At 32.6% G+C, this 23,447-nt stretch overlaps 2 protein-coding genes across 6 annotated transcripts in view; one reads left to right on the forward strand and one right to left on the reverse strand.

Annotated features, from left to right (window-relative positions):
• Ldaf1 (Lipid droplet assembly factor 1) lies at positions 1–15,404 on the forward strand. 2 transcript variants are annotated; one of them, XR_013018302.1, is made up of 6 exons: positions 1–135; positions 1,160–1,421; positions 4,763–4,988; positions 6,837–6,984; positions 9,183–9,327; positions 12,769–15,404. XR_013018302.1 is itself a non-coding variant. In XM_076470398.1 (5 exons), the coding sequence occupies exons 2-5, from the start codon at positions 1,184–1,186 to the stop codon at positions 12,790–12,792; spliced, it is 633 nt and encodes a 210-aa protein (XP_076326513.1). In that variant the 5' UTR covers positions 1–135; positions 1,160–1,183; the 3' UTR covers positions 12,793–15,404. The 2 variants fall into 2 exon arrangements, 1 of the variants encoding a protein (XP_076326513.1); XM_076470398.1 differs by lacking the exon at positions 6,837–6,984.
• The window catches only part of LOC143233764 (uncharacterized), a 23,252-nt gene continuing 5,065 nt past the window's right edge, over positions 5,261–23,447 (reverse strand). For 2 of the 4 annotated variants that reach the window (XM_076470391.1, XM_076470395.1), the window contains exons 4-17: positions 21,934–22,093; positions 21,003–21,059; positions 20,512–20,612; positions 18,766–18,814; positions 12,930–13,068; positions 10,984–11,077; positions 8,625–8,748; positions 8,059–8,205; positions 7,168–7,250; positions 6,830–7,006; positions 6,405–6,495; positions 6,109–6,298; positions 5,723–5,894; positions 5,261–5,609 (exon numbers count right to left, since the gene is read on the reverse strand). In XM_076470391.1, coding sequence (XP_076326506.1) covers positions 7,239–7,250; positions 8,059–8,205; positions 8,625–8,748; positions 10,984–11,077; positions 12,930–13,068; positions 18,766–18,814; positions 20,512–20,612; positions 21,003–21,059; positions 21,934–22,093 — 883 coding nt within the window. In that variant the 3' untranslated portion in view covers positions 5,261–5,609; positions 5,723–5,894; positions 6,109–6,298; ... (1 more) ...; positions 6,830–7,006; positions 7,168–7,238. Of the gene's footprint in view, positions 5,610–5,722; positions 5,895–6,108; positions 6,299–6,404; positions 6,496–6,829; positions 7,007–7,167; positions 7,251–8,058; positions 8,206–8,624; positions 8,749–9,324; positions 10,434–10,983; positions 11,078–12,929; positions 13,069–18,765; positions 18,815–20,511; positions 20,613–21,002; positions 21,060–21,933; positions 22,094–23,447 lie in introns of those variants that run through there. The other 2 variants (XM_076470394.1, XM_076470396.1) reach the window with 2 other exon arrangements.

The raw sequence follows: 23,447 nt of genomic DNA on the forward strand, positions 1-23,447 counted from the left end.
AAAAAAGAAAAATTATTTACGTGAGAAGCAGCGACCTCTGTTCTTTTCAAATTACAAGGGCCTTGAAGCAAACTCGGGCTTAAATTGATATTGACAGAAGATGTCGTGGTAATATTATTAGTATTGCTGGGAATGGTAAGTTTGTAATGATTTTGTGGAAATAGAATTTCTTAGTCTTACGTTTTTTGAGTAAGTAAAAATTAGCAAGTATTTTTACTCACATTGTTTTAAAGTGTGAATGTTTCTTGGGTCTGATTAATTGTGCTATTTAAAAATCACAGGAATAAAATTATTCACTTGCGAATGCGAATTGGTAATATAGTACTGATAGTTTTAGAAATTGTACGCAGATTACATGGAAAAGGTTTTTTTGTGTGTTTTTTTTTATGTTACTGTTAGATCATACGACATAGATTTTTGGATATTATTACATTTTTAATAATAAGGTTGTTATACCTAAAGCAGAATTAGTAGGCACGTAATAATGCATATAATTCTATTTTTATAAATTGTAATTCTCCTCAGCATGAATTCCTGTTGCAGTGTCGCTGTTAAGTGTTACAAAATATTTCGAATGGGTGAATAACGCCAACTTAAATTAGAAGTTCATATTTTAATTTGGACCCATAGAAGAAATTTTAATAACGTAAGATATAAAATTTAAAGACAACAACTGACCTGTTGTGGCATCGAGTAAACCATTATTAAAAAGACAAACAAACTTAGCTTATCAAGCCAATATTTACCATATCTTCTCTTAAATTTACTAGTTTCACAACATGTGAAGGCAACCCAATTCTAAGACCCAACTGCCCTGTTAAAAAAGTAAAACTACGTTGATTGAAGTTAATTCCTATACTGCCAAAATTTGTTTTCTAGTCGTATCACCACTACCTTTAACTATCTCAAGTCAGAACTCCTGAAACCAATAAACTGATTTAATTTAAAATTATGAAGTTACAGCAATTTTGCAGCATTCGTATATGGACAATGGTTATTTGTAAACTTTGAATCAAATGGCTTTTCTTAAATAGTGGATTCAGATTGACAGGAATGTGTGGTGCCATTCAAGGGAAATTTAAGATAATTGATAAATTTTGTGTGACAAATGTTTTATATAAAACAAAATTAATAACATTACAATTGTAATTCAATTTAGATTATTTGTTGAGAAGCAAATACCATGTCTTCTGGCATTGAAACTGTAGGAACAGAGCTTAAATCCATGTTACAGAAAGCCCGAACTTGGCTGAGAGAGAACCAGCTGGTACAGGGTTGGATAGAAATGTGTCAAGAGCACCCAGTATTATCGCTGTGTGTCACAGTAGCTGCGAGTCTCTGTTCGATTCCTTTGATAGCTTTTGCAATGTTTATTCTTGGAGTGATGCTAGCCCTATTGTTTGCATTTTTGTTCATTGAAGGTAAGTTTGATACATGATTCTGTGTTGTATACACATCTTGACAACCAGTATGTTTGGTTTTATATAATAATATGGAGTGTAACAGCTTGTGTACTCTAAACAATATTTATTTTGAAACTGGTAAACACCATCTACTGTTGCTTAACCTTTACAGCCCTGTTTTAGCTCAGTATAAATTTTAACCTGTGCAGTCCTTTCTAGCACAATATAACCTTTTTATCCTTTACAGTCCTGGATAACAACATATATATAGTCTTTTTTATCCTTTACAGTTTCGGCTAGTACAGTATATAGACACGTATGTACGTACGCATATTTTACCCTTTAAAGTTCTGGCTAGTATACTGTAACCTCTTTTAGCTTTTACAGTCATGACTAGCAATACATGTTTCTTTGTAGTTTTTTTGTTTTATTTAAACCTGTACAGTCATGGCTAGTGTAACATTTTATCTCTAACAGTCTAGGCTAGCACAGTATAACCTTTACAGTTCTGTGTAGCACTAGGTGTCATGGATTGTAGTTTATTTCCAAGTCTAGTATTTAAATGCTAAATGTATATATACTTGTTTTATTATGTGGTAATTAATTTTTATTTACATTTTCACTGTAAAATTGTTGCCATCTTGGAGGAAGTTCTAAGAAGGGCTCCTTTTGTCATCTTAATATCAAGTATTTATTCCTTTATCCAATGAACTGATGTCTTTTTCATTGTAACTTGAATCAAATGTATTGTGAATTACATAAATATAAAAATTATTCATAGCACATTATTCCATTTCATTGTGTGGTGTCTATATTGGTATGATCAATATAATACCTTTTTGGTTTTGTTTCTCTGTACATGAGATATGCTGTAATTATGGTTTAGTGTTATGTGAAACTTTATAAATGATAAACTTTAGGGTTAAACTGGCTCGTTTCTTCTGTTAGCACAAGGGATCTGTGAATAAGAAGGCAGAGATATTTCATGTTGTTTTATTTAAACTCTTAAAGAGAATAGTTCTGACAAGCTCATGTAGTGATCTTCAGTGCCCAAACAGGTTGTGAAGTATGTCCTTATTACTAACTGGTTTAAAATATAATCCGTGATGACGAGAAAACCCACTTGTAGGGGGGGAAAAAATAAACAGCTGGTATGGGTAGAGAAAGCTCGATGTAGAGGAGAAAACGTTTCGACCTTCAGTCATTGTGAACCTGACGATGACAGAAGAAGGTCGAAACATTGTTCGTTCCTCTACGTAGAGCTTTCTCTACCCATACCAGCCGCTTTTACATATAGATTTAAAATAAACTTCAACTACAGGGTACAAACCTTTTGTTTGTGTAGGAGAATTGAACGAGTCCTTAAATTTAATTGTGAAAACTCATATTAGATAGTTATTGTAGCACTGAGGTCTTAGTTATGACTGCTGGAACTTTATATAATCACCTTTCTCTGTGTACTGTGGGTTAAGATTGTTTGTGTTTGTTGATTTCTTTCGAGGATATGAATCTTGAGCAGACTCACAGATGTAAAGGTTGAACTTGTGAATTATTTATATCGGTCCTAGATTTAAGACCTTTAATAATTGTTTTTACAGATTGACACTTGCATCCAGAATGTTTCTTCTAAATATTTCAATTTCCTGTGTTGTTAGAAATGCCTCTGGAGGAATTACGATTACATATTGGCTTTTTCATTCACAAAAACTTTTTTTGCTCAACTATGTTCTACACCCTTGTGCAAATTAATTGTGACAAGACAGAAAATTACGATTTTTTCAATTTTTTGCATTTTATTTCTGACAATCCAAAAATTACTCGCAAATTAATACATGATATGAGCGCCTGTATTTTTCAGAAGATCATCAATCCACTTTGGCATCGAGTCCACGAGTTGACTGCAATCTTTACCAATTTTTGGATTGGGGCATCACACCTCAATTATGGCCACAATTAGCTTATCTTTTGTTGTACAGTCTTTTCCCCAAAGTCTTTCTTTACGAATTGCCCAAAGATTTTCAATATGTTTTAAATTTGGAGAGTTTCCAGGCCAGTCCAGCACCTCTATTCGCATTGTAGTCATAAAATTCTTCACAAGTTTCGATGTGTGGCATGGAGCCAGATCTTGCTGAAAAATGTCATCCATCTGGAAATCTTTTTCAATTCTGGAACAACTCTTCTCTGCAAAACTTCGATGTACTGTGGTCCTTGCATCATACCTTCTATGATATGTAAGCTTCCGACGCCATAGTAGCTGAGAAAGCTCCAAAACTTCTTCAAAGGATGTTTTCCGAACTGATTGATGTGACATTCCCGAAGTTTGTACAAAGAAATGAGTCTCGTCACTGATTCACACTCTTCCATTGTTCTTGTGTCCAGTTCTTGTATTTCAGACCCCATTGATACTGTTTTTTCTTCATTGAGTTGGTAAGAAGTTATTTTTTGACTGGTCTCCTTGCCCTTCTAACGCAATTTCAAATGGCGTAATATTCTTCAAAATTTTGTCATATATCCCAAAAATAGATTGACCTTACTGCAAAACACAGCTAATGATGCCATCTGTGTGAAAAAAATGACTATTCAAGGAAATCAGCAGGTCCAGCGAGCCTACACTGGCCACCATGCTGAAAATATTGTAAAATAGCCATTTGTTTCAATTAATTTGCACAAGGGTGTATGATGACTTTGATTTCAGTTTTTCTTTTGTACAAAATAGTTTACACAAATAACATTTACCCCTCATATAATCTCCTACAAGAAATAAAAAGTCAGTAAATATAATTGTTATGGGCTTTCTTGACTGACTTATGTCTGATAAAGGGAATGCACAGTTCATTCAAAACCATGACACTGTGAACATGGTTTCAGCTTTGTTTACTTTATCTTTAGTTTATTTTGTAGACTGATATAAACTTCATTTTTGTGAATTATTTGTTTCAAATTGTAAAACTGTTGTATGGTGTACACGATAAGTATCATTACTCTATTGTTTACATTATGTAACATTATTAACCCTTGCACAGCAGCTGTCATCAATTGATGCTACTACCTACAACATTACCACTGTTTAAGGGTCAAATAAAGTTACTTCTGAGTTTGATTACTTGACCATGTATAAGTTTACAAGTGGGCCAAAATTTATTGATTTTAACCATCGAAGTTTTGTGCCTGCATGAACGTACAACTTAAATAATTAAACCCATTACTTGAATTACTACAATTTTACTCCTACAAATAGTGGGCAGATTTTTGTTCTGTTTCCTCTCTCTAACTATTAATAGCACTATCACTGTGAAATTCCATTCTTTACAACGTGTCAATTTTGGATACATGGTGCTAATGTTATTCCATATTGCTAGGGACACTCTTGACTGCTGGATTCGTGCTCTTCTGTGGCATACTTTTGGTCATTGGTGCTGCAGTCGTCAGTATTGGAGCTTCTGCAGTAGCTACCCTCACCATGTGCAAAAAGCTTCAAAACCTTGTGTTTGGAATGAAGAACATAGTTGAACATGAATTGACATCTGCACGTTCCACCCCCGAGAGTTGTCAAGGTTCTATGGAAAAGGACTATGAAGTTGTGAAGTAAGCAGGGAGGGGTCACCATACATCTCTTGTAATCATGAATGTTCTTTAGTAAATAACGATATATATTAAGTTCAACTTTCATGCTTCTTTTAGTTACAAAAAATTTAAGTTTTTGGAAAGTCTGAGATATTATCATTCACAGTAAGGACTACTAGGCACTTAATCTCTTAACTTTATGATAATTGAAACGACATCTCGAGCTGTGGTGGTGATGGAATTAAACCACCAAATGTTTAAGTATATTTATATGTTTATAATGTACACATGACCAAGGTTTTGTAAATTTATTTAAAATGATTGTACAAAATAAACTCTTCCATTATTGCTGTGTACTGTCATTTTAAAAGAGCACAGAGCACACTACAATAGATGGAAGCAGAATGTTTTCACTACCATGGGGTGGGGTGGAAAAAATGCTTTTGGTTACTCTATACTGCAAGGAATGTTTTTATCAGATCTCTGTAAACTGATGTACGTTAACCCACAGCGTAACATTAGTTACTAGAAAACTGCTGTTTACGTGTCCCACGTGGAAGGTTAAGTCTGAAGAGTATGGTCCACTTTGGTCCCATGCTTGATTATCTTTATACAGCTCAACAGCAGCATGAAGCCACTGACCTGAAAGAAAAAATTAAGACTGCTAGAGCTGATGGTTTTAAGTGAATTATCAACCACTTCACTAAACTGAATATTTAATTGCTGTCTGTGTGTTTCATTACACACACTCATACCTTTCTCTTTCTCGCTCCAAAGTTCACAGATGATGCTATAATCTCCACGTTGCAGGCTATATGGGGAGAAACTGGCAAATAGTGTACCTTCCTCTGACCTACTACAGGACGATCGTACAAGTAGAACCAAATGATTGTCTCGCAGTGGCTTATAGTCAAACGTTAGCATACCCTGTAGAAAATTCATCAAATCAAAAACAGCTGACGTGTATATGGTTATTTAAAATCTTTAATTTGGTAGGTACAAGACTGAAAGTAGGGAAGGTGTTTCTCTATATAAAAGTAATACTGCCATTTCAGTAACACAACACAAGGGCCAGGGTTAAAAACCACCAAACTGGTAGTTGCACAAGTGTTTGGTTGCAGTTAGGCAACAAGTCACCTACCCTGTAATTATTCTTCTGTAGTAAGGTTGAAATTGTCTTGTTTAACTGGATGTAGAGCTTGTGGAAGTGATCAATTAAATAACCCTGGTTGAGTATGGTTGGAGGTTTCACAAAATAAAGCTGATGGCTTGGAAGGAAAGCTCTGAGGTACTTAATTGTTAGCTTTGCTTTGAAATGAGTGATTCTTGTCCTAGAACAAAGAACTTAACTCATTATGAGATAACAAAAACCATTACAAATGTAAACTTTAACATGCATTTCTCTCCATTATAGTTAAGGACTCAAAGTTCACGTACCTAACGAACTTCAGGAAGTTCCTAGCATTACTGTAACACCCCTCTAGCATCAGTTTCAGGGTTTCCTCTAAGTAGTGGTATAACTCTGTAACTAAAACATAAATTATTGTTATCCGTGTAAACAAAAACAAAATAGCTTAACTTAACCCCAGATGCTAGCCTTATTAACAGGAAAACCATCCACAGATTGGAAACAGTTCAGTAGTTCTAAACTAATAAAAGAAAGTGATAACAAGATGAAGTAGCAGGTTTTAAAGTTCTACTTAAGTAAAATAAAACCAATTAATATTGTTACAACAATATTTTAAATGGTCCAATAATATTAGTTTTGAAAGAGCAAGTAGAAACTAATCTGTCTTCTCAGTTTACGTACTAATTTTAAATGGAATATGAACATAGTTCTAGCCACCAAAACATTAACAAACCATTTAGTTCCTTAGTTTTTGCCAAGAAATCAACATCTTTCATCATCAAAAACCACTCAGAAGGTTGTGACAGCCACCTGATGTTTGCTGGCTGCCCTTTCCACCAACTAGCATACTTTGCAGTACTCTTCATGGCAGTGAATCCATAGTTTCTGGTAGGTAAGATTACGGTGGCTTCTAAATGAAGATTTAGAGAACCATCTAGTTTACTCTTGACTACGTTATGACAAATATTGTCTACTAAAGTCACTGAATCTGATCAGAGGAATTGTTCTATACATAAGTTTTTAAAATATTTACTTTTTGATTGACAGAACTACAAACATGATACAACTTACCACTAAAGTCATTAAATGTCGCTATGAGAATGATGTCGGGGGAACTTTCTATGTTAAATTTCCACTGAACATCATAGGTGTTCCTGAATTAGATAAAAGTAAATTTCTTTCAGTAACAGTTTATCAGTCCCTAAATATTTCTGAGATCCTTAATAACCAACAACACCAAGCATTAAATCCAAAACTAGGGTGGAGAGATGTTTCAGATGTCTGTATCAAATACATGCTTCTTTCTAACAAGCAAACAAAATGAGAAACTAAACACAATAGGCTATGTACTCTGTACCCACCACTGGCACCAAACAATGAAATTTAGCACTATAAGGCCTCTTCCTTTCTACAGTCCTTAGGATTTTCTTACAAGTTTGAGAACATCACAACTTTAAACTCAATGTAAGTTGTTCATGTTTAAAGATTATACATGTTACATAACTAAAACAACTCCTGAATTGTAACACCAAAGTTACTAAAACATTAACAAACCATTTAGTTCCTGATATCCATAATAACCAACAACACCAAGCATTAAATCCCAAGAGAAACTTTAAATATAGTTTCAAGATTACATAGAAGATAATACAGTAACACTGAAGAAATGCAGCTTTAAATATAGTTTCAAGACTACATAGAAGATATTACAGTAAAACTGAGAGAAACACAATTTTAAATATGAATAACTTGTAAGTAATCTTTAAACTCAAGCCTAAGATACTACAATAAAACTGAAACACAACTTACATCTTGAATTTCAAGACTACACAGAAGATACTACAGTTAAACTGAAACAAACACAATGTTAAATATGAACAACTTAGGCGAGAGTTTTGAGATTACGTAGACGATATTACAGTAAAAATGAGAGAAGCACAACTTTAACTATGAACAACTTACGTCTTGAGCCATACCCTTGGTATAAATTTCAGTGTCTGTCCCCAGCCTGCACAGCCTCTGTTGTCCTCCCCTGGAAGTAGCAGACAGTGCCCACCAACACCACAAGTGGTTTCGGAGCATTGTGAGGGCCAGTTGAAATACATTTCGCTATAAGATAGATCAATAAAACTAGGTAAGTCGTGAATATTAGAGAAAAGAAAGAGTATCAAACTTGAAAGTTAATTAAAGGAAAATATTAATTAGTAAGCTGAAATACAATTTGTACGCAGAATTAATTACAGGATGGTATCTTGTGGTTATAACTATTGGGATGCTGACAGCAACCGCTAGTTAACTTACTGCAAAACAACGGGGCTAAATTAATGAAAAAATGGATTTCTACTTTTAAGGATTGAAACTGTTAGCATTCCTGGTCTGCTGCTTGGAATATTAAAGTTAATCACAAAATGGATTTCAGAATCCAATAACAGAATAAACAATAACTTTTGGTTGTTACTATTTGTGATCCTTAGCGTAACATACACTTACTAATAACCAATAACTTGAATATCCACAAATGTAATCACCTGGTATGATGCAGCATCACCTGGAAGGGTGTACGTGTCCCACTGAGGTAAGAATGATGCATTTGTATTATGAGAGTGGCTGACCCAAGCAAATGTTCCATTCAACAACACTGACCATTGTCTCCTGAAACAAAGTTGATAGCCAGAGCAGATTTTAATACAAACAGACATTTTATAAGGCTCGTTAACACCTTATTTTGCACAAAGCTGCATTCGGGCTATCTGCACCAGCCTTCCTTAATTTAGCAGTGTGAGACTAGAGGGAAGGCAACTAGTAATCACCACCAACTCTTGGTCTACTCTTTTATCAATGAATAGTGGGATTGACTGCCATATTATAACACCTTCTGAAAGTATAGATTGACTCTCTCAAAACTGATGACCTAAAAACTACTTTTTTTCTTTTTTTTTAAGATCTTATGCCAGTTTCTCTGGCGGCATGCCGAACTAGCTGTCGGCTTGTAAAAATTGCACAGTGTTTAGTTTTTGTAATGTACCCACATTTCATTATCTCCTACTTTATTTCTGTCTTTCTTGACATATTTTTGGTGTTTGTAGTCCAACTAATCATGCCAAAAAAGCCAGACAGGAGTTCCATAGACTACAAGAAGAGAATGAAGAGGAGAGATCACTCATTAATCATTGGAAAGGAGGTGGATCTTCTGAAGATGTTGAAGACAGATACATCTGTGAAGATTATAAGGTGGGATAATTGACTATTTGTGATTTTAAAAAATACAAAAGAAAAGCTCTTGGAATTTTATGGAAATAGTAAAAGTGTAATGATTTAGAAAATGTTTGCATAAAATGGAGTAGGTAGAGAGACAGTTAAGAGGTAGATCTCTGTAAACATGGTGATAAAGTAGGTCAAACTATTTCATGAGAAAATGGATCTGGAAACAAGAACTGACTACAGTACAGGCTGGCTGATTGAATTTAAGAACTGACATGACACACCATTCTTCAAAGTATGTGGTGACCATGGATCAGCAAATCACAAGGACATGGATGAATCTGGAAAGTTGATAAGTGATAAGAATCTCGTAATGATTGAGTCTATAACATGCCTGAGACTTCTTTACATGGGTGGTACGTGCCAAGAAAAGTCCTATGCACAATGATGAGGTGTGAAGGATACACAGGACAGCTGGCACTCGTAAGGTTAAACTAATAATTATTGGCAAAATTCTGAAAATCATTATGACCTCTGGGAGAATCAACCTGTAATTATAAAAACATACAGTTCAGGATGGATATCAACATCACGGGTGATTCAAATTACACTATTCAGAAATACTTTCCTAATTACTAATATATTGGTATTCTAAACTAATTCCACTGAATAAGATGACAGGAAATTTCCAGACAATGTACACCAGTACCATCATTAACAACTTCAACACAGAGGAGCACGGTAGAAGTAACTATGTACTTAGCATATTATAATTACATAGTTTTTAATTTTACTTATTTGTATAACAGGTGGCTTTGATAGTTGGGTTTCACTTACACATACTACAAATAAATACGACTAGCAGAATATTTTATTGTATAAGTTGAAATAAACAATTTACCAAAACACGGACTAGGTAACACACAAGTATACAGTGGAATTAAATACATTCAAATCTTCAGAGCAGTTGGGTATTTCTTCAATAATTCTTCTAATAATCTCATTAGTGATACCTTGTGTGTGGTTAAAACTTTAAAGTGACTAAGCTTCTGTTTCACAGGACTTTAATTTTGCTCTCTTTTTTTCTCAACTGGTCACAGTTACTTATATGTTTGTCTCCATATAATCTCCATAACCTAAACATCAATGAATTGCAAACACAAAATAAATAATACTGCCTACACTAAACAGTCTATAATTTTACATCTAAGAAATATTTTATCTCTATTTCAGAAACACTTTCTCAACTTCTAAATTTATTAACGTTTGTGTGTTGGTGAAGAAAGCACACCACTGGTTTTCCAAATCTATCGTTACAGTTATTAATGTTATTTTAAACAAAATGTCTTACTGACATACATTTTTCACTATCTCATTTGGTTGAATAATTCAACTGTTGACATTAAGATAAAAAATTTCTATTGACATATTCAATTACTCTACTGTGTTCCATTTAATATAATTATTACTGACTATTTCCTGCCAGACAACATCAAATTTCAGTAAATGCTTTGCTCAATACACGTAATAAATAATGAATACCAGTGCCATTATTACTATCTTCAACACTGAAGAGCCAGTTGACAGTAACTACATAGTTAACATATTATAATTACACGTGCTAATTTGATTTATTTTGAATATGTGGTGAAACATCTTTACTCAACTTGCATGGTTTAAAGTTACCTCAAACAGGCTGACGATCCTGTATTTAAATAATTTCCAATCCAAATTGGACGATTTAGATATCCAGGTAGTTTTAATGGTTGCATCTGAAGATCTGAAACAATACATTAAAATGTTTTATTTCATCTCACATCAAATCTGTTTTATTTAATGAAATTAATTAGACACATCAATAAAAGTTTCCAGAAGTAAATTCAACTTACCAATAAGAAAACACAACAAAAATTGTTTTGCCATACATAATGGCAGACATTGCAATAGAAAACACAACAAAACATTGTTTTGTCATATATAATGGCAGACATTGTAATAGAAAACAACAAAAAAATTGTTTTGTCATATATAATGGCAGGCATTGCAGTAGAAAACAACAAAACATTGTTTTGTCACATATAATGGCAGGCATTGCAGTAGAAAACAACAAAACATTGTTTTGTCACATATAATGGCAGGCATTGCAGTAGAAAACAAAACATTGTTTTGTCACATATAATGGCAGGCATTGCAGGAGAAAACAACAAAAAATTGTTTTGTCACATATAATGGCAGACATTGCAGTAGAAAACAACAAAAAATTGTTTTGTCACATATAATGGCAGGCATTGCAATAGAAAACACAACAAAAAATTGTTTTGTCATATATAATGGCAGGCATTGCAGTAGAAAACACAACAAAAAATTGTTTTGTCATTATAATGGCAGACATTGCAGTAGAAAACAACAAAAAATTGCTTTGTCATATATAATGGCAGGCATTGCAGAAGAAAACAACAAAAAATTGCTTTGTCATATGTAATGGCAGACATTAATAATTTTTTGTACAGTCAGATTCACCAAAGGAGAACAGACAATGCATTAACTAGTTTATTAACAATAAAAGGACAGATTTACAGTGTTGGTAGTTTATTTTTATTAACAATAGTAAATAAATAATTCACTAACCACTACACATGTTGTAAGGTAGTTAATAAATAATTCTTTAACCACAACACATGTAGGGTAGTTGATAAATAATTCTTTAACCACAACACATGTAGGGTAGTTAATAAATAATTCTTTAACCACAACACATGTAGGGTAGTTAATAAATAATTCATTGACAACTACACATGTAGGGTAAGTAACAAATAATTCATTAACCACTACATATTCTTTGATAGATTGTTTAGGCAGAGTATTCATGATGAAACTTTGTAGAATGGATGGCAACTGTCTGTTGTGGAGACACAAGTGTAGACAATGACGTTTCAAAAGTCTTACACCTAAGACGATAAGCGAATTGCCATCCATTCTACAAAGTTTCAACCACTATATATGTTGTAAGGTAGTTGATAAATAATTCATTAACCACTACACATGCTGTAGGGTGGGTAATAAATAATTAATTAACCACTACACGTTGTAGGGCAGGTAATAAATAATTAATTAACTACTTCACATGTTATATGGAAGGTAATAAATAATTAATTAACCACTACACGTATTGTACGGTAGGTAATAAATAATTAATTAACCACTAAGCGTGTTGTAGGACAGGTAATAAACTGAAGAAAAAGAAAAAAAACAAGCTACATGACACACACACACAAATATTTTATATATGTTTAATACTTGTTTAACATGTTTCTTCATGTTAAGATATTAAAACATATATAATGTCAAGATTTGAATTATAAATTATATTTCAATGCCAACTGTATTCATGTACGTCAGTAATAAAGTTAACTTAATTTTGAAAATAGTCCATTAAAATGTTGATACATGTATTCTTTATACTACCTCTAGGGAGACGGTTACGGTGAATTGTAATGGTGCCTAATACAACAGAACTGTATGTTAAGAGACAAACAAACAGGCTGAGGGAAAGATTCTGAGAAATGTTTTGCTACAAGTGTTACTAATTGTAGTTTCTTTATAAAAATATGTATATATAAAAACAAAAATACCTTTAAATAGGTCAACAGTAAGACCACCACCAAACAAAAAGATAACTGGCCGTCCACTGTAAGTAAGAGTAAAATCAAAGAATGGACTATAAACAGAGTCAATAAGGTACTGCAGGTTGGTCTTGAATGACAAAAGGACCTAATGAAATAACAAGAAATTAAATTAATTATCTGGTCAAGCAGGTGTCATTAGCTGTCTTAGAAACTTTTGTTATTCTAAGCATACATACATACATTTTCACTCATTATTAAAGCAATCTCCACCATACCATCACTTGTTAGTAGCTGTAGTTGTTAACCTGTACATTTTATACTGTTGTGTTGACTCTACTATCACTAAATATTATATCTGATGTCCAAAGTTTCAAACAGCAAGTTACACGACTGGTCAGTAGACATAGTTGGTAACCTGCACACTTTATCCTGTTGAGTTGATCCTACTGTGACTAAATACTATATTTAGTGTCCAAATTCTAAAAAGCAAGTCCCGTGACAGGTCAGTAGATGTAGTTATTAACCTGTTATCTTAACTCTACTGTGATTAAATGCATTATTTGGTAACTAAAGTTCAAAGCAACAAGTCACATGACTGGTCAGTAGATGTAGTTGTTTACCTGTACACTTTATCCCGTTTTGTTGACTTTGCTGTGACTCAATACTATATTTGGTAACCAAAGTTCAAAAGAGCAAGTTACGTGACAGGTCAAAAGATCTAGTTGTTAACCTGCACACCTTATAATATTTTGTTGACTCTACTGTGACTAAATACTGTATTTGGTGACTAAAGTTCTAAACAGCTAGTTACATGTCTGGACCGTAGATGTAGCTGTTAACCTGTACACTTTATACTGTTCTCTTGACTCTACTGTGACAAAATACTATATTTGGAGAGTAAATTTTAAGAAGCAAGTTACATGACTGGACAGTAGATGTAGTTGTTAACCTATACACTTTATCCTGTTGTCTTGACCCTACTGGAACTAAATACTATATTAGGTGACCAAAGTTCTAAATAGAAAGTTACGTGACTGGTCAGAAGCTGTAGTTGTTAACCTGTACACTTTATCCTGTTGTGTTGACTCTACTGTGACAAAATACTATATTTGAAGAGTAAATTTTAAGCAGCATGTTACATGACTGGACAGTAGATGTAGTTGTTAACCTATACACTTTATCCTGTTCTGCTGACTCTGCTGTGACTAAATACTATATTTGTTGACCAAAGTTCAAAAGAGGAAGTTACGTGACTGGTCAGTAGATATAGTTGTTAAGTGTAAACTTTATTCTGTTATATTGACTTTACTGTGACAAAATACTATATTTGGTATTACGTGAAGTTACGTGACTGGTCAGTAGATATAGTGGTTAACATGTAAACTTTATTCTGTTATATTGACTTTACTGTGACAAAATACTATATTTGGTTACAAAGTTCTAAGCAGCAAGTTTTATGACTGCTCAGTAGATGTAGTTGTTGACCTGTACACTTTATTCTTTTGTGTTGACTCTGCTATGACTAAATACTATATTTGGTGACCAAAGTTCTGAAGAGGAAGTTACATGATTGGTAAGTATCTGTGGTTGTTAACCTCTACACTTTATCCTGTTCTGCTGACTCTGCTGTGACAAAATACTATATTTGTTGACCAAAGTTCTAAACAGCAAGTTACATGACTGGTCAGAAAATGTTATTGTTAACCTGTAAATTTAATCCTGTTGTGTTCAATCTAGTGTGACTAAACACTATATTTGGTTACCAATGTTCTAAACAACAACATACATGACTGGTCAGTAATGTAATCCTTAACCTGTACACTTTATCATGTTGGGTTGACTCTACTGTGACTAAATATTGTATTTGTTCACCAAAGTTCTAAAGAGCAAGTTACATCACTGGTCAGTAGCTGTATTTGTAACCTGTACACTTTATCCTGTTGTCTTGACTCTACTGTGACTAAATACCACATTTGGTGACCAAAGTTCTAAACAACAAATTACGTGACTGGTCAGTAGCTGCAGTTGTTAACCTGTATACTTTATGCTGTTCTGTTGACTCTGCTGTGACTGAACACTATATTTGGTGACCAAAGTTCAAGACAGCAAGTTACGTAACTGGTCAGCAGATTTAGTTCTTAACCTGTACACTTTATTCTGTTGTCTTGACTCAATGGGACTAAATACTACAGTTCTTTAGCAAAGTTACATCACTGGTCAGTAGCTCTATTTGTTAACCCGTACATTTTCTCCTGTTGTGTTGACTATACTGTGACTAAATACTATATTTGGTGTCCAAATTCTAAAAAGCAAGTCCCGTGAAAGGTCCATAGATGTAGTTGTCAACCTGTACATTTTATCCTGTTGTGTTAACTCCGCTGTGACTAAATACTATATTTGGTGTCCAAAGTTCTGAAGAACACCTTACGTGACTGGTCACTAATTTTTGACCTTGAATAATAAAGAAATTATTTCAAGCAACATTTTCTGCTGTGTTCTTAGATAAAAATTTAAAACTACATTCACATGGCTAGCTGTAATGGCTTTCTTGTTTATCACTAGTATGTGAACACAAATCAAACTTGCAGCTAGATGTGTTTGAGGTAATGTATGCAGAAACACATTTTTACCAACATAAAGAGAACATATTATCACACTAGTTATGTTTAACTTTACTGACATGGGGGTTCAAGGTCAACTGAGTGATAGCCAACTTGGGAATACTCAATTCGTTAACAACACTACCAGTTGAAAGACAATTCAGTGATAAAATTACTCGTTGAGAGGTAACTTGGTGACAACCCATTTGCTGATAATATTATCACATGCTGACAGTTTTGCTGACATACCAAGTGCTGGTAGTATTGCTGATAGTTGGCTAGGGTAGTGCTTATGGCTATCAAAGTAAAATAATTTGTTGAACATTTTAGCAAGGCTGTAGCTTGTTTGCTGTATAAATTATTATGACATCATTTTTAGTTATTGCTATAAGGCATCTATAACACATTACATTTCAATATTTTTTATATTCTTTACTTATTTGGTTCATTTTCGAATTACAAAATCAATACTTCACAAATTTGTTTCACCTCTATTAAGTCACTGTCTTTTGTATTTATCTATTCAAAATGTAACAAGTTACTAATATATGTTCTAAACCTGATTCGTGTACATGTAAATGTGCAAGGATTCCCCTATGTAAATGTAACTATGATAACATATCCATTTCATGACCCAACTGTCGACAAGTTGATTTTTCGACTAGTTATATTTCAACAACTTCTCCAATCAATAAATTGTCTCTCGACATAATTTACTGTCTTCCTAACCTAAAAATGATCTAGGAAATTTGAAACACGGTTGAAACTCTCCTGATTAATAAAAGTGTTCATACCCATACAAGCCATTCTGAGGTATATTTTTATTTCAAGTGGGTTTCTCATCATTAAGAAATAATTTACTGTCATCTAATTGTCCTGTTGCCAAGTTAGCTACCACCCAGTTGTCACCAAACTGCCATGGGCATCCTTTACTATACATGATACAAAGCTTCAGTGATTTACATTCAACATTGTTACATTAGCTGTGTTTATTTTAAAGATAAATTAAACATGTAAAGAGAAATAACCAATTTATAATTACTATTAACCTTCATTAATGATATGTTTACGCAGTTATGGTATGACTATCCAACATAACTAATGATACTGTTTACACAGTCATGGTATGATTATACAACATAACTAATGATACTGTTTGCACAGTCATGGAAGGATAATACAACATAACTAATGATACTGTTTACACAGTCATGGTATGATTATCCAATATAAATAATGATACTGTTTACACAGTCAACATGATTACCCTACATAACTAATGATACTATTCACACAGTCATGACATGATTACCCTACATAACTAATGATACTATTCACACAGTCATGACATGATTACCCTACATAACTAATGATACTGTTCATACAGTCATGACATGATTACCCTACATAACTAATGATACTGTTCATACAGTCATGACATGATTACCCTACATAACTAATGATACTGTTCATACAGTCATGACATGATTACCGTACATAACTAATGATACTGTTCACACAGTCATGACATGATTACCCTACATAACTAATGATACTGTTCACATAGTCATGGCATGATTACCCTACATAACTAATGATACTGTTCACACAGCCATGGCATGATTACCCTACATAACTAATGATACTGTTTACACAGTCATGGTATGATAATACAACATAACTAATGATACTGTTTACACAGTCATGGTATGATTATACAACATAACTAATGATACTGTTTATAATCATGATATCATTATCCAACATAATTAATGATACTGTTTACACAGTCATGATGTGTTTATACAACATAACTAATGATACTGTTTACACAGTCATTGTATGATTATATAACATAACTAATGATACTGTTTGCACAGTCATGGTATGATTATCCAACATAACTGATGATACTGTTTGCACAGTCATGGTATGATTATCCACCACAACTAATGACACTGTTCACACAGTCATGGTATGATAATACAACATAACTAATGACACTGTTCACACAGTCATGGTATGATTATCCACCACAACTAATGATACTGTTTACACAGTCATGGTATGATAATACAACATAACTAATGATACTGTTTACACAGTCATGGTATGATTACCCTACATAACTAATGATACTGTTCACACAGTCATGACATGATTACCCTACATAACTAATGATACTATTCACACAGTCATGATATGATTATCCAACATAACTAATGATACTGTTCACACAATCATGGTATGATTATACAACATAACTAATGATACTGTTTGCACAGTCATGGTATGATTATACAACATAACTAATGATACTGTTTACACAGTCATGGTATGTTTATCCAACACAACTAATGATACTATTCACACAGTCATGATATGATTACCCTACATAACTAATGATACTGTTCACACAGTCATTACATGATTATACAACATAATTAATGATACTGTTTGCACAGTCATGGTATGTTTATACAACATAACTAATGATACTGTTTACACAGTCATTGTATGTTTATACAACATAACTAATGATACTGTTTACACAGTCATTGTATGATTATATAACATAACTAATGATATTGTTCACACAGTCATGGTATGATTATACAACATAACTAATGATACTGTTTGCACAGTCATGGTATGTTTATACAACATAACTAATGATACTGTTTACACAGTCACTATATGATTATATAACATAACTAATGATATTGTTCACACAGTCATGGTATGATTATACAACATAACTAATGATACTGTTTACACAGTCATGGTATGTTTATCCAACACAACTAATGAGACTATTCACACAGTCATGACATGATTACCCTACATAACTAATGATACTGTTCACACAGTCATGACATAATTACCCTACATAACTAATGATACTGTTCACACAGTCATGACATAATTACCCTACATAACTAATGATACTGTTCACACAGTCATGACATAATTACCCTACATAACTAATGATACTGTTCACACAGTCATGGTATTATTATCCAACGTAAATAATGATACTGTTCACACAGTCATGGTATTATTATCCAACGTAACTAATTATACTGTTCACACAGTCATGATATGTTTATCCAACATAACTAATGACACTGTTCACACCTTCAATGGTATGATTATCCAAGATAATTAATGATTCTGTTTACACAGTTATGATATGTTTATACAACATAACTAATTAGATTTATTCTAATTTACCAACTCACCTCCTCTAAGGAAGAATTCCTCAGGTGCATTGTTAACCAATGGTCACACCTAAAATTATAAAAGTATATATAGTAGTGAAAGTTTTGCCAGAACAACAACATACACATAATTATGAAACTCTCTGTTGCCTGTAGTAAGACATAACATACAAATTTCCTGATAAATCATAATATATTACAAACTACCAATGTAGAGCTTCAGTTCAGTTCTACTTTTATTCTGACATGTAAATATGATAATAGAAGGGCACTGTTTATATTTGAAAAATTTAATATTCACAATAATGAAAATGGAGGTTCCACACGATATTAGTAGGTGCTACAACAATTTATACATATTTCATCCTAAAAACCTTTTTAAACATTAGTGCAATGTTTTGTTCTCTGATAGAATATGTAAAAAAACAACATTGTGTTGTACTCAGTCTTTGATACAGTTAATTGAAAATAGTTTTACCAGAACAGATATATGTCTCTTTTAGATCCATATCTGGCCTAACAGAAACTTGGATCAATCATATTGCTGCCAATAAATGGCAGTGTTGAAAGTAAAACATTTATCAACAAACACCACAAATTCAGGCTTGACAATAATAGTAGATACGCATGGCAACTCTATACATCTTGAAACTTAGAATAAGAAGAACCAATACTACAATATCAGGTTTGACAATAATATTAGACACACATGACAACTGTATACATCTTGAAACTTAGAACCAGAAGAACCAACACTACAATCAGGTTTGACAATAATATTAGACACACATAACAACTGTATACATCTTAAAACTTAGAATCAAAAGAATCAACACTACAATATCAGGTTTGACAATAATATTAGACACACATGACAACTACATACATCTTGAAATTACAATTTTTATAATACTCGAGTTTCTTTAATTATTGATAAGACTATTGTAATTTTTCAATATGTTGTTGCACTAGTATATTAAATTATTTTGCTGTGATGAACTATACACCCAGTCACATGTTTGTGCAGTGTTCACATTATTTAGAGTTACAGATGACTTTAACAAAAGTTTAAAGTGGATTTCAAAATTTGTTTACGTATTGTATCAAGTTTCTTATGAAACTGTAGACACTTCACATATTTTAATGCACTCTGTGATAAAAAAAACACAACTTTACAGACATCAATAATAATCCAGAATAAAAACAGTGACTATTATATTGTGATATCCTGGATGGTAAGTTAAATATGTCACCTACAATAGTATATCAGACTAACTTGTTTAGCAATTTCACAGCTATAACGTGTTACTCCGAGTTTCTATTTGGTTTTTAGACTATTACAAGTGACATAAGTGTCCAGTTTATTAACTGCTTGCCACAGTAAACATATCTGACCAATTTGAGAAGTAACAGAAAATAATTTTGACTGGAGCCACCTGTAAACATTATTAAAAAAAAAAATCTGACATCCATTTTAGTCCCTAATCAACTCTTCTCATGAGAACTGTTTTTAGTGTGTTTTAATGGGATTTCAATTGCCAACCAACTCCTATCATGAGTATTATTTATGATGTATTCTAATGAGATTTCAGTTACCAACCAACTCCTAACATGAGAACTGTTTATACTGTGTTATAATGGGATTTCAGTTATCAACCAACTCCTAACATGAGAACTGTTTATACTGTGTTATAATGGAATTTCAGTTATCAACCAACTCCTAACATGAGAACTGTTTATGGTGTGTTATAATGGGATTTCAGTTACCAGTTAATCCCAATCTTGAATCCATGGACCCAAGTCCTGTATCTCTCAAGCACATGGAGTATTCTTTTAAGTGTCCTGTCACTAGGGTGTGCTTTAAATCCCTAAGTGAAGAAAACACACATATATTTACTAAAACTTGGTATATATGAATGAATATTTATCTATTTATCTACCAAAATGTAGGTATGTCAAAAACTACATATATCTGCAGAAACCTGTTATTAACGTGATTCCTACTGTCCCTATCTACTGTCTCATGAAACCACAGCCACTGTTTAGAGAAATTGTGTGATTCCAAGTTGATATTTAATTACATGTTCTTATACTGACAATTTACTTTTAAGTCCACTTTAGTTTATATGTTAGTTTTAAATAAAACTTTGTAGTACACTTTAACAGCTTATTTTATCCAACTGCTTTGGTGGATTAGTTTAACACTGATAGCCAAGCTTAATTAAGACTGCTATGTTTCAAACAAACACAACACTCACCCATTCAACCATAAACCCATCAATACCAGCTGTTTTAGCTTGTAGTATCTGATATAACTAACAAAAGAAATATAGATTAACTTATAAACATATATCAAATAGCAATATAGTTTTCCTCATAATTACATGTTAAATAACAATACAGCTTCACTGATAAATGTGTTAAATAACAATATAGCTCTACTGATACACATATGTTAAATAACAACATAGCTTTACCGATAAACATGTTAAATAACAACATAGCTTTACCGATAAACATGTTAAATAACAACATAGCTTTACCGATAAACATGTTAAATAACAACATAGCTTTACCGATAAACATGTTAAATAACAACATAGCTTTACCGATAAACATGTTAAATAACAACATAGCTTTACTGATAAACATATGTTAAATAACAATATAGCTTTACTGATAAATATATGTTAAGTAACAACATAGCTCTACTGATTCACATATTAAATAACAATATAGCTTTACTGATTCACATATTAAATAACAATATAGCTTTACTGATTCACATATTAAATAACAATATAGCTTTACTGATAAACATATGTTAAATAACAATATAGCTTTACTGATAAATATATGTTAAGTAACAACATAGCTCTACTGATTCACATATTAAATAACAATATAGCTTTACTGATTCACATATTAAATAACAATATAGCTTTACTGATTCACATATTAAATAACAATATAGCTTTACTGATAAATATATATCAAATAAATATACAATAATAAAAATTTGAGCTTGAAATGTATTTTTGTGTAAATAATACTAAATGGTAGTAAATAGTAAATAACAAATATTAACTTTAAACAGACATTTTATGTTTTGATCTAAATATATCAAACCAATACAAACCTAGAACATAAACACATCAGAATTCATACTAGAAATGTATGTGAACTTACCAAGTAATCTACATCTGAATCTGACGTTAATCCCAAATATGGTATTGATGTAGTGGCAATATCTGGATGAAAACTAATTCCTTGATGAAACAAATCCTCATCTATCAGGTCTCCATTAAATATAAAACGAGTTTGGGAAGCTTTACTTTCCTTGGCTATTCTAAGCAGTGAAAAGATAGAATTATCTTCTTCTTATTAACAGCTGTTTCACAATTTGTTAACACTTTCTCTATAAACATCAGATAAGGTCAACCAAACATTTATTATTGTTAAATGTGAAGGTCAAATTTTCTCCACAGCAGCCCTGAAACTTTTCTATTCCTTTAGTTAATTAATAGATCTACTCTGGTAATGAAATGCCTGCCAAAACATTTGTGCTGCCATCTATGAGTTGGATTGGTAAGCACAAACACCCATCCATGCCACCTACACTAGTGTTTGGGAAATGGTCAACCTCTCAGTCGATTACCTGGAGTCAAGCTCTCCGAATTGCTGAAATCTGTACTAGTGAAACAAATTACAGGATACACACACACCAAGATTCTAGAACAAACCAACTTATAAACCTTACAGGCAGATTGAAGAGTTAATTACATTAAACAATCCTCAATATAAGTATCAACCTAAACCTAAAATGTTTCATGTATTATTTCTATTGACCACAACAAAGTGATTGGTTGAAAAGACATTTCCTGAAATTCCTAGCAAGCAGACTGAATTAATCTCACACAATTCAAAAACGGTCTCAAACCAAGTATATATCTCTTAGGATTAGCATAGTGAGGCTGTAAAAATCACCTGAAAACCCAAAATTATAAAAATCTTAAAGATATCATTATTCGTACCAAATTACACCCCATCACATAATGGGTATCACCTGTGTAATAAAACTCATTGTCCAACCTGCAAGTTCATATGAACTTTTTTTTTGTAGATCATATTCAGAGATGTAAGAATATATGGTAAAAATCTGAAAAGGCTGAATAACTGGTGACATGGTCAAACTGTGGCCTGAAGTAGAGATAATTTTAGCTAAATCATAAAAAGTTGCATGCAGCTAAATTTTTTTTACAGGAGATCTAACAGACTTTTAATTACAACAATTGCTGATTTATCAACTGATATGTTATAGGATATTTGAAAACAAAATTCAGCTTTGTATCATATTAAGTCTTAGAGCTATGGCTTATTACATAAACCAATGTTTTTTATGATTTTGGGTTTTCAGGTGATTTTACTGCCTTACTATGCAAATCCTAAGAGAGATAAACTTGGTTTGAGACCATTTTTGAATTCTGTGAGATTAATTCAGTCATTGTAGCAAATTCCAGCCTTCTACCACCAATACCCCTACAGCTTTAAGTAGCCAAAGTTGCCTGAAAATGAATTTGCCAAAAATAAAAACAAATTAACTAAATTTTACAGGGTTGTAAATCAGAAACTATTAGAGATATTGATCTAATCTTTTGCAGTTTTTCATTATATGGGTAGATGAGGACATGTGAATTTTTTCA

This window comes from Tachypleus tridentatus, chromosome 12 (genome assembly GCF_004210375.1).
Source record: "Tachypleus tridentatus isolate NWPU-2018 chromosome 12, ASM421037v1, whole genome shotgun sequence".
Taxonomy (NCBI): domain Eukaryota; kingdom Metazoa; phylum Arthropoda; class Merostomata; order Xiphosura; family Limulidae; genus Tachypleus; species Tachypleus tridentatus.

Excerpts from the sequence above, each read along its gene's own strand:
- Ldaf1 (XM_076470398.1), top strand. The coding sequence starts at position 1,184 with ATGTCTTCTGGCATTGAAACTGTAGGAACAGAGCTTAAATCCATGTTA. Across the intron at positions 1,422-4,762 it reads TGCATTTTTGTTCATTGAAG|GGACACTCTTGACTGCTGGA; the intron begins GTAAGTTTGATA and ends CCATATTGCTAG. Across the intron at positions 9,328-12,768 it reads ACATCTGTGAAGATTATAAG|GGAGACGGTTACGGTGAATT; the intron begins GTGGGATAATTG and ends TACTACCTCTAG.